General features: G+C 56.2%; 1 protein-coding gene across 1 annotated transcript; it reads right to left on the bottom strand.

The window, feature by feature from the left end:
* Positions 1 to 246: 246 nt before the first annotated feature.
* On the bottom strand, positions 247 to 10,503 carry MATN1 (matrilin 1). Its single transcript, XM_063105731.1, has 8 exons — positions 10,410 to 10,503; positions 8,347 to 8,693; positions 5,526 to 5,748; positions 3,908 to 4,033; positions 3,042 to 3,458; positions 2,304 to 2,456; positions 1,407 to 1,487; positions 247 to 745 (listed from the first exon to the last, which is right to left on the bottom strand). The coding sequence occupies exons 1-8, from the start codon at positions 10,501 to 10,503 to the stop codon at positions 696 to 698; spliced, it is 1,491 nt and encodes a 496-aa protein (XP_062961801.1). The 3' UTR covers positions 247 to 695.
* Positions 10,504 to 12,053: the final 1,550 nt, after the last annotated feature.

Genomic DNA, 12,053 nt, shown 5'->3' on the forward strand with positions numbered 1-12,053 from the left:
GGTAGGTCACTGAGAGGGTGAAATGAGATCACATAAATGAGTTTGTGGCTGAAAAGGCAGGAGCAATGTGAGCTGGTTTTAATGTGATCGCTGTCATCACTGTCACCACCACTGCTGCCTCCCCTACCACCACCCCATCACCCGCTGCCCTCATCAAACCTTTCTCCTGGTCCCCAAATAACCACACTGCTTCTGGACCCATTCAGTGCTTTAGTTAAATCACATTTAATTGTTTTTCATCAGGGAATAGAGAAATCAGAAAAGAGATCACAGCACTCAGAGTCAAGAAAGGGTTAACCAAAAAAAGGAGGAATATATTAAGCTTTTGATTGGAAAATCGTACGAACACAGTCCCTCTCACACTCACCCTTGCGTTCTCACTCAAGCACACACCATCCTGCTCCCACACACACATCTGCCCTCAGGCACATGCGCACACACATGACATACACATGCTCCCTAACACTGTCACACATTCCCAACAGACATGCTCAGACACACTCCTCCCACTCCTAGGCTGGCAGGAAGGCAGGGGCTGGGGGGGCTGGTACCATCCCAGTGCCCAGTCCCTCCCAAATGCCCCTCACTAAAATGGCAAAGCTAGACTAAACTCAGGGCTACAGAGGATGCACACAGGACTCTCTGAACTGTGCTCTGGGTGGAAGACAGACAGGCCGTGGTGGGGACAGGCAGCCTTACACAATTCTGTTCTCCAGGATGGCCAGCCTCTTACTCACAGCTTCCAGTGGACTCGGAGTCAAGGAGAGGTGCAGGCTGTCCCAAGCAGTGACAAGCATGACCCCACTTCCTGGTTGCTCCAGAGGGCCCCTCCTCCAGGGCTTTCTCTCACCCACCCACATGGTGCCTATGTGTCCTCCCCTCTGTCAAAACTTATCCAACTGCTGTCCTCAGAATGGTGCTTTCCAAAAAAAGCACAGCAAGTTGCTGTGAGCCCTGAGTGCCCAGCCCTGCTCAGTTGCACATTTAGCCCTGCTGGGTCCCCCACCAAGTCCTGACTGAGGCAGGGGGCTGTATGAGGTACAGCCCCATCTGCGAGTGGGGGCTGTTGTTAGTCATGTCCCCGTGATGCAAAATGGGGAGTTCACGGGGCACTATGTTTTCCTGAGCATGTCCAGGACTCTGTGTGTATACGTGTCCAGTCCCTAGATCTTGGCTTCCGCCTCACTTTCTCTGTTTACCCTCTAGAAGCCTCTGCTTTTGACAGCGTCTACACCAATGCTGGCACCAGCCTATCTGGCCAGAATCCAGCTCTTCTTCAGTAGGAGGTAGGTGAGAAGGAGCCTGCCACAACCTGACCACAAGAAGGGCCCTGCCCCCCTCCTCTCCCCACAGTGCCCTGCCCCCCACTCCTCTCCTGCCCCGCAGAGGCCTCTGGGAAAGGATATGTTTCCTGGTCAGGGCCTGCACCAGCCCCTCCACTTTGGCCTGGAATTTCACAAGGGATTCGCAGGCACATGGGTCTTCCTCTGTAGTGGACAAGAAGTAAGGACAGAGAAAAGAACTGTTGAGTGATTGTCCAGGGGGAAGGGAAATAGTCACTGCCCAGAATGAGGATTAGGGAGTCTTGGGGGAGGGAGAGGTCTGGGAGATCTGAGAAAGCAGAGAGACATACACAGTCCTTGAAACAGCACTCTTAGGAGTGATGGAGGGGTGACCCCCACTCCCTCAGAGCCCCGACAATGAACTACAATGATAGTATCCCTGTGCTGAGCACCTCCTATGTACAGGACACTGTTGGGGGTCTCTCTGTCACCTCAGTGACTCCTCACCCCAGCCCTTGGGGTTTGAAGTCATTAACCCCATTTTACAAATGAAGAATCCAAGAATTGAAACAACTTCCCTATGACCAACAGCATCTGAGCCAAGATGCAAACCCAGGCACATCTGGCTTTAGACACTAGAAGCCAAATGGCAAAGTCACCAGGGAGGATCAGGGAAGGTAACAGGGCTCAAATCCTGGCTTCCCTACTTTTTAACAGTTGTTTCACCCCTCCAGCCTTGGTTTTCCCATCTGTAAAAGAGAGATAATGATATTCCTACTAAATAGGGTTGAATGACTTAATATTCAGAGAGCACTGAGAACAGTGCCATTCACATAATGAGCAATCAATATACATTTGCTGGTAGTGGGAGTTGTGCTGGCCAGCCCACCTCCTGGTTCTGCCAACTCTTGGTGCCACCCCAGGCCCTGCTTCTCCCCACTCACGCCCAGTTCCAGGATGGGCCCATTCCCCAGAGTCCCGCCTGCCCCTTCCATCAGTGCCAACCCTGGCCTCACTCACCGACACAGATCTTCTTCTGCAACTTCTTGCCGATCTGGTTGATGGTCTTGAAGTCAGCCGTGTAGAAGTAGTGCTCTGCCACGGGCTCTGAGGCGATTTCCCTCAGCTCGTCCTCCACGGCATTGCCCACACCCACAGCAAACATCTTAAAGCCTGCCAGGAGGAACAAGATGAGTAAGGCGGGCCATGGGACAGGCAGCCATATGGCTGAGCCTCCTGGGGAATACCTGGGCAACCAACATGAGACACCTCCTGGTGGCCACTACTGGAATTGCAGGCACAATGCCTGGGAAAAGGACAATGAGGAAATCAATTATTTAGTTTCTACTATGTGTCAGACCCTGTACTGACTCCCTGTACTGGGAGCTCCATTTAACCCTCATAACCATCCATCTGGTGCTTATTATTTTCCTCATTTAATAGGTGATAAAACTGAGGCTCAGGCTTGTCCCAAAGCAGGGTTGCCTTCCAATAGTTGGTGTGTTCTTGTGAACAAACATCCAGCTGGAAAAGTTCCAGGCCTCACCTACAAAAGGGCCATCAAAACAAGCCACTCACTTTTCTGGGGCCTCAGTTTTGTCGTCAGTATAATAGAGAGCTGTACTAACCAATTCTCATTCAAATTCACCTGGGTCGAGGGCACTAATCAGAAGACACCAAGATAAACCACAGTGTGGTTGTACCCATGTGTTGCCCTGGCCATCAGTGGTGTCCAGGATCCAGGAAAGCAGCACCTACCAAGGTCCTTGGCCTTCTTGGCAGCATCATTAATGTAGTCCTGGCTCCGGCCATCAGTGAAGACGATGCCAACCTTCTGGGCACCAGGCCTAGCCCCGCTGGACACAGTGAAGGAATTGTCGATGAGGTACTTGAGGGCAGCCCCAGTCATGGTGCCCTTCTCCATGTAGGACATATTCCTCACAGCTGCCTTGATGTCCTTCTTGGTGTGGAAGCGACCCAGTGGGAACTCCTGGCGCACAGAGCTGGAGTACTGCACCAGCCCCACTTGGGCCAGCCTGTCTGACACATCCAGTGTGTCCACAATCTGGTTGATGAACTTCTTCACCAGCTCAAAGTTCTCTGGCCGCACACTTTTGGATCCATCAATAAGGAAGACCAGGTCAGTGGCCGAGCTGCCACCACCACCGCTGCAGACTGGGGAGGGTGGGAATGTGAGGGGATGAAGCTTAAGGACATAATCATCCATCCCAACCACTGGCTGGGCACCCACCACACACCAAGCTCTGTGCTGGGCATCACCCTATTTTGTCCTCAGAACTCGCTCTACAAAGCCAAGGTTACTAGCCCCATTTTACAGCATTGGAAACTGAAGTTCCAACAGCTGTTAAATCACACAGCTCAGGAGTGGTAGCACCAAGATTTGAGTTCAAGACTATGTGACTCCTTCCACCACCCATTGTGATAAAAAGAGGGACAGAAGTCAGGAGAAAACTTTCTGCAGACACCAAATTCTAGAAGGCATCTATCTATCTTGAAGATTGGTTCAGAGGCAAAATACAGGGATGGGTTTCCCAGGGACTGGCCAAGGCCCCATCGCCTCCTCCCCACCCTCCCCAGGGTTTGCTTGTATCCCTCCCACTGACCATTGCAGGTCTTGCCATCACTGTTCAGGGTGAAGCCCTCACGGCAGGCACAGGTGTAGGAGCCCGGGGAGCTGATGCACACCTGCTCACAGTCGTGGTCTCCTGTGGCACACAGGTCTGACACCACTGGGGGACAAGGGAAGGCTCAGATCTCACAAATATGGGGTTTTGGATTTCTCAACCAGGATGCCCCTCAGTGACCATGGAGACCAGGCCCCCTCACACATTCAGGGAAACAGAGAAGCCTAACTCTCAGCCCAGGGCCGGAATCACCGCACCTGGACCTCGACCCCTGAAGAAGGTGATAAAAATAAAAAGTCCCACTAAAAAGTAAAGGCCATAGGGTCAGGGCCTTTAAGCTATTTTGTTCACTGCTGTATCCCAAATGTCTAGAACAGCGCACGCAGGAAAGAGCACAACACACAGAAGACGCTAAATAAATATTTGTTAAATACCATGCATTGAGCGTTATACCTTGCATTATCTCGATAAATCTTCACAATAAGGTACATACATGCTTTTCTTAGACCCATATTACAAATGGGAAAAAGTCCCTGCCCTGGCCCCACCCTGTCCTACTCAAGAACATGGCCCTCCGGCTGGTCACATCCCAAAGACCCCTCCCCCACATAAGCCCACCTCCCCTCTGAGAAGGACTCTGAAGTTTCTCCTGCCAGTGCCCAAGCCGCTCAGACACTCCCGCATCACGGAAAATTTTGACGCCCCAAACCCCCGACATAGAAACACGTATAGGCTTTTTTAGGCGCTCCTCCTACTGGGTTCCGGCCCCACCTTGGTCCCTGCCGGGACTCTGCCACATAAAACGGCTCCTGACAACACCTCTCCCCAACTCCTTTAACCCGGGGCCGGGGATCCGCCCCCGAATCAGGCTCCGCCCTAGCTATGGTCCCACCCTGGTGCTGGCCCTACTTCAGTCTGATCTGGGTTCCACCCTACCCCACTTAGGCTCCGCCCCCAGCTCTGGCCCCGCCCCTGATGTTGACGAGTTCGGTCCCGCCCTATAAAGGCCGCTGCCACTGCCAGGCCCCTCCCTCTGACCTGACCCCGCCCCCAATGCTGACTTTCTGCCTCCGCCTCTGGCCTCTTCCCCCGGCCACGCCCCCAGCTCCGACCCTGCCCCGAAGCGGCCTCTTTCTCTCTCCGCCCCTGCCCTGGCACCGACCCCAACCCCGGCCCCGCCCCCGCCCCATGCTGCCTCTTTCAGCTCCGCCCTGGCCCTGGCCACGCCCCCAGTCCCGGCCTCGCCCCGACGCTGTCTCTTTCAGCTCCGCCCCTGCCCCCGCCCCGCCCCGATGCTGCCTCTTTCTCTCTCCGCCCCGGCCCCGCCCCACAACCCCCGCCACGCCCGCAGCCCCGGCCCCGCCCCGACACCGCCTCTTTCTCTCTCCGCCCCGGCCCTGGCCCCGCCCCACAGCCCCGGCCACGCCCGCAGCCCCGGCCCCGCCCCACAGCCCAGGCCCCGCCCCGACGCTGCCTCTTTCTCTCTCCGCCCCGGCCCCGGCCCCGCCCCACAGCCCCGGCCACGCCCGCAGCCCCGGCCCCGCCCCACAGCCCTGGCTCCGCCCCCCAGCCCCGGCCGCCCGGCCGCCCGGCGCACCGCAGAAGGCCTCCTGGAACTTCCTGGACAGCTTCTCGATGACGCTGTAGCTCTCCACGTAGTCGACGTGCTCTTCCTGCGGCTCGCTGGCGATCTGCTGCAGCGTGGCCTTGTCTACGCGGCCCACGCCGATGGCGAAGAGCTCGATGCCGCTGGCCCTGGCCCGCGCAGACACGTCCCGCACGCTGTCCTGGGGCCTCCCGTCGGTCACCACGATGGCCACCTGCGACAGGCGGGGGCGTGTGTGAGGACCGGGCCCTCCCTAGCCTCTCTGGACACTCCAGGAAGCCCCACGGGGCTGCTGGCAAAGAGGAGGCTGAAGCCCGGAGAGGAAGTGACTTGCCTGGGGTGATACCGCCAGTCGGGTGCAGGTGGATCTGTTCCCCGCTGGGGTTTCTCCCCAGGGAAGAGAACCTGGCCAGCCAAAGAGGAGACAGGTTTCCTCTGACGGAGACACCACTGGGGTGTGTTCCCCCGTCTGACTCTGGCCTCTGGTGTCTCCTGCCTCTGTGATCTCCAGAGGGTAGGGCCACGTCTCCCCCTCAGACTGGGTTTCCTGAGGACCGAGGCTACTGGGAGCCGTGCCTGAGTGAATGCGGCCTGGACTGTGCCCCCTCGAGCTCTCGATGAGGCTTGGGCGGGGCTCGGTGAGGGTGGAGAATCCCCATGCAAGGCCCAGGTACTCCGTGCTGAGGCCGAACACCTGCGCCAACACTGTGCAGTTTTGACTTTAGCCACCAGAGGGCGACCGAGGCTAACAAATGGCTGCTGGGCCTCCGGTTGGCCATTCTTCCCCCTGTATGTTCCGTTCAGCAGAGATGCCCAAGGAACCAATGGAAGGAAGACGCCACCCTTTTCTTCCTCCACTTCCCAGGATGACACGTACCCCCTCCCTGAGAGGAAAAGAATCTGTGTGCTCCCCTCCCACAAGACTCCTGTTCTGTACCCTGGGAAGAGGAAGAGAGAGGGGACCCCTTCGCTGAGCTTCATCACCCACTGCCTGCACCTGCCCTGAAGCCATGGTCCTCCCCGCCCTGCCCTGTCTGCTGAGGCCTGGAGGGTCCTCCCAGCTCTGCCCAGTCTGGGTGAGGCCTCCAGACCCCTTTGCTGCTCCTCTTCTGACCTGGTTTGCTTCTGATTCCTGGGTCCCCACCAGTAGCCTCGGGGCCTGAGCCCCTGCTCTGGTGACCTTCAGTCTAGTGGTTAAGACAAGCCTGGGTTGTGAAGGCAGCTCCATAAGGCACAAATCACCTTCCTGAGCCTCAGTTTCTTCATCTGCAAGGGAGCTGTGGTGAGGTGGAGTGAGATGATTCGTGGTAAGCAGCCAGGCAGGAGCGACTCCTATTTTTAGTATCGTTACCCTGGACGCCCTGGCCTGGGCTCCTGGCACTGAAAACATAGCTGTGACTATTCACTGCCACAGGATGCAACGTTTCCCTGTGGCCCACTGTCTCCTACTGTCCCCTGCAACCAGTTTTGAGACTTTCCATCCACCTAGTTGGACCCACCCACAGGCGAATTCCAGGCTGAACACCTAATGTCTGGTGCCAACTCCCCCAGCCCCTCTGTGTCACCTGCCGGAGGAGCTTTCTCCTCACTTGCTCCCACCCCGGCCACTAGTCTAATCTGAATTGAACTGGTTAGCTCTGGAGATGTGCCTGCTATGGGAGTCACCACTGTCATCTTCACCAACTCAGGCCATTAGGATGGCCTGGGGCTACCACATCGTCTCAACCACCATGACCATAAAGCCCATCTATAACACTTCATGTTGGAACTTGTCAGTGCCCCACAGAGTAGGACCAACAGGCCTGATGCATCATTCTCTGAGCAGTGGTGACGGCTGGGATTATATGCTGTTGTCTGTATGACCACTTCTACTGCTTTTTAGCCAGGCAAGTTGTTCGAGCTCCCCGTGCCTCAGTTTCCTCATCTGTAAAATGGGGATAGCAGCTCCAAGCAGGATTGTGTTCATTTGTCTGCAGTGTGTAAGAGAGTGGGGTACGGAGGGGGATGAGAAAGGGCACCTCCCTGGGGCTGGGGCCCTGCGCAGGGAAATGGTGGCTCCTCAGACATCAACAAGGGCTGCGGTGGGGAAGTGCAGGAGCCTGTGGGGGGACCACCCATGGAGAAGCCACCTGGCCTGGACTTGCAAGCCCTGTGCTGAGCTCTGAAAAGACAATAATGTGGGTACAAGGCCTGTGAAACGCCCGACACTCTGTCTGGAGCCCTCAGTGACTGGGGAGCTGGGACACAGCCTGTCACTTTTCTGAGCCCCTGCTCTCAAAGGGTTATTGAATTAAAAAGCAGCTAATGGTGACATGGGGCTTCTTAGGTGCCAAGCACTGTTGTGAGCACCGTGTGCATATGAACTCAGTCCTCGGAGCAGCCCTTTGAGAAAATGTTATCATTACTCCCATTTTAGAGGGGAGGAAACTGAGGCACAGTGAGATGAAGTAACTTACTCAGGGTGGTACAGCAGAGCCCATACCCTTACCCATCACATGCACATCTGACCTCTCTCGCTCTGTCTTCAAAGAGCACAGGCTGGCTGGGGAGTCAATGTCATTTAAACCACAAAGGTCCAGTGCTCACCAAATTGTGAGTCCCTGGGTCAGAAGGCTGGGTAAAGGTGGGTTCAAATCCCAGCACCACCACTTACAGCTGGAGCCCCCTGTCTAACATCTCTGACCCTCAGTTTCCCCAACTGTAAAATGACCACCTCATAAGGGCGTTGTGAGAATGAAAAGCAGATGATGAAGACAAAGTTCTCAGCGCAGAGCTACAAACAGCGGCCTCCCAGCAGGGCAGGTGCACATACCTTGCTGATGTCGGGAGACCTGGTGCGACCGCCCTCGGCGTCGCTGAAGGCCTTGCTGATGGTGAACTGGATGGCCAGACCAGTCATGGTGCCGGTGGACAGCGGCTGGATGCGGCGCACGGCCTGCAGCAGCGCAGCCTTGGAGCTGTGGGCCCGCAGCGGGAATTCCTGCTTCACGGCACTGGCATAGTTGACCAAACCCACCCGGGTGGCATTGGGTCCCACGTCCAGCGACTCGATGACCTGAGACAGGAACACCTTCACCTTCTCAAATTCCACAGGCCGCACGCTGCGAGAGCTGTCGACGACAAACACCAGGTCCGTGGGCCGCGTCCTGCAGAGGTGCCCTGGGAGGGGGCAGGAGGGAGAAGACAAAGAGCAGGGGACAAAGGTCAGGAGGCTGGACCTGAAGTTACTCAGAGGCAAAGGAGCAGCACATCAGGGGCTACTTTGATCTAGATATGTGGCCTCAGGCAGACTGGATGGGGGCTTAGCTGGGCTCGCTGGGCCACCTGGGCCAGTGTGTGGACACTTAGGCAAGCAGCTTGCCAAAGGCCCCACAGCTCAGCCCAGGGGAAAGACAGAGGGGCAAATCCTGGCCTTGGGCAGCTCACTTCACCTCTCCGAGCCTCAGTTACCTCATCTATACAATGGGCTGACAGCCCCTTCCTTCCCGGATCCTTTGGGGATGAGCAAGGATGTGTGCAGGGTCCCAGCATAGGGCTGGGGACACGGTGAGTGTTCGGCAGGGCAGCAAAGGACACAACAGCATTTGAAACACACTTTTCAGGCTTCAGCCCAGACTTGCTGCCAGCAGCAAAGGACAGCTATTTCTCCTAGCTGGGCAGGAGAGCACTGAGGGTGGGCCCTCCAGGGCTGGGCCCATCAACATGGTCTCTTTCATCTGAGCATCAAAGCAAATCATCAAAGTGGAACCAGTTTCCCTGAGCCCAGCAGAGCCACTGGCTTGTTTCCAGGGCAAGGAAAAGGAGAAGGAATTCCTGGTGGCCACGTTGGCAGCCTGAGCAGGTAGGCCCCAAGACACACCCCCCAGGAGCGACATCCCTCCAGACACCCAGGGAGGCAGCACCACATGCTGGGAAGTGCACAGGTTAGAATGAGGCGGGCCTGGGTTCAAATCCTGGCTCAGCCACTCTGGGCAGGTCTTTCCACCTCTCTGAGCCTCAGTCTTCTCCTCTGTTCAGTGGGGAGAGTAAGACTTACTGCATGATGCTGGCACTGGCCTGGGCCTGTGCCAAGAGGGCCTCAGTACAAAGGCCCTTCCCCACCCCATTTCATGCTGAGTCTCAGCGGACGATCCCAAATAAGGATGCGGAGTATCAGGAAAGGGAAGATGTGTGGGGCTGTCCCAATCCCCAAGTCACAGTGCCCTAGACTGGGACCCTGGGCATCAAAGTTCCTTGAGAGACCTTAGAAATCACCTTGTAGCTGGTTCCCCGGTCTCTACTAGCTGAGGCTACAAATGGGTAAACTGAGGCCCAGAGAGAGGGAATCGGCCACATCATATACCAGGAACCTGAAGGCTCTGGGGCTGTCTCACTGTGTGGTCTTAGACAGGTCCTACCATCTCTACCCTCAGTTTCCCTATCTGTACAGGAAGAGCTGGGCATTCTAGGATTCAGTACTGGATCTCTAGGGGTGGTGTAGACCCTAGAGAGCCCAATTTTGGAAGGGCTGGCAAAGGGGAAATGGGCTTTTGGCCCCCCAGACCCACACTCTTCAAAGAGCCATGAGTTCAGCCCTGGGCATGGAGCAGCTCCAGACATCAGCCGGCTCTCTGAGTAGCTTCTGCCCCCAGAGACCTGCAGTCCCTGCAGCATGTGTGGTCCCTGAGAGCTGAGGGTCATCCTTGCCCTGACCCTTATCAGCATCACTATCTCTGCCCTTTTCCCATGCCAGCCTGCTGGCCACCCTGCCTCCCTGCCCCTCCCCCATCCCATCCTGGATCCCATTTCGTCTCTGCTTGTCTCAGTTCCCAGCCCCCGAGGCTGTTGGTTAGGGGCCACTCGCCCAGTGCCCCCATCTCATGCGAGCCCCCTCACCTCTGGACTCAGGGATGCGGCCAAGGCTGTGTGGGGCCAGAAGCAGCTGCAGCAGGCCGCAGAGCACGAGGCTGGCACCAGCGACGACCCCCATGGCTCTGGCAGTGCAAGCAGCAACCAGCACAGTTGTGGGGGCTGGTGGGGTCCTGGTCTTATCAACCTCTCTGCCTCGCCAGGCAGCCCCCACTAATGTGGGGGCAGCCAACCCTGTCCCCCAGCCCCCCCAGGGGGCGGGGCCTGGGCTGAATGGAGGTGTGTGTGCTGGGAGAGGGAGGTGTGTGTGCTGGCCCAGGCGTGAGAGGCCCCTCCGACCACAAGGGCTCCTTTGCCTGCAGAAGCAACCAGAGCGACAGCTGGAATTCAGGAAATCTCAGGTGGGTGGGTGGTGGCTCCTCAGGGGCTGGAGCCCACACCGACTTAAAGCCGCCACTCCAGGCAGTGATACCTGAGTCCAATGGCCTCGTTGCCCCAGCCCTGCCCTGCACCTTCATCCCACACCCAAATCCTTCCCCCACCTGAAATTCTAACCCCAATTTCCTTATTAAACATACTTCCCCTTCTCCAGCCTTGCTGTTCCTACCTCTCCACATATGCCCTGCTCTCCAGCTACCACTGGGTTCTTATCAAAGTCCACCCAGCCTTTGCATGGGGAGAGTCATCTGTCCAGAATGCCCTTTCCTCCTGCTGACTCTGCCTAGCAGAATCTTTCAAGATCATAATTGCAGCTAACAGGTACATTCGCCCTCAATATGCAAGACAATAGGGAAGGTGGTTAAGAGCCCAGACTTACCTGGGTTTGCTGTACACTACCTGTGTGACCAGGGGCAAGTTATGTCACCTCTCTGTGCCTCAGCTTCCTCATCTGGAAACTAGGGATACGAAAAGTGCCTACTTTCCGGGGTTGATTGGAGAAGCAGCGAAGTTATATGAACCGTCTCAGTCAGCCCTCATGACAACCCTCAGAAGCAGCTACTATTATTAACCCCATTCCCCAGATGAGGAACTGAAGAACAGAGAGGTTAAGTAACTTGCCTAAAATCACACAGCTAAGAAGTGTCATTTAGCAACTATAGGGCCCCAGGCGCATGCTCTCAGCCATGCTACTCGCTCAGGTGTAGCTTGGTGGAAGTGTCTTCTCCAAGCCCGCCTCCCCACAAGCCCCCTGCCTGTGTCTCCCTGCATTGTCTGTCTCCTCTGTGTGCCGGTAAGCATCTGATGGACTCATCCCGGCATCCAGGGCCAGTGCAGAGAAGACAAAGATAATGGCTTGTAAATAAAGGGTCATAACCAGGAATGGTCCCTCTTGTTGCATCTGGGCACAGTAGTTGATAGGATAGAGTGGAAAGAGCATGGGTTTGGCCACCTGAGACACCATGTTCAAAGCCACTTCTGCTGCTGACCGGCCATGTGACCTGGACCTAGTTACTTAACCTCTCTGAGCCTCCGCTTGTCATCATGCAGTGAGAATGGTAGCTCTTGGCCTGCCTGCCTCACTGGGATCATGTGAGGAGGCAATGAGAGGACAGAAGTAGACATGGGGTCAAAGGATTGTCATCATTCCAGGGGGCAGAATCATGACACTTAGAACCTGTGCACATCACTCTGTGTAAATTACACCTCCATAAAAGGAATGCACAGACTTTA

This window comes from Cynocephalus volans, chromosome 8, assembly GCF_027409185.1.
Source record: "Cynocephalus volans isolate mCynVol1 chromosome 8, mCynVol1.pri, whole genome shotgun sequence".
Taxonomy (NCBI): domain Eukaryota; kingdom Metazoa; phylum Chordata; class Mammalia; order Dermoptera; family Cynocephalidae; genus Cynocephalus; species Cynocephalus volans.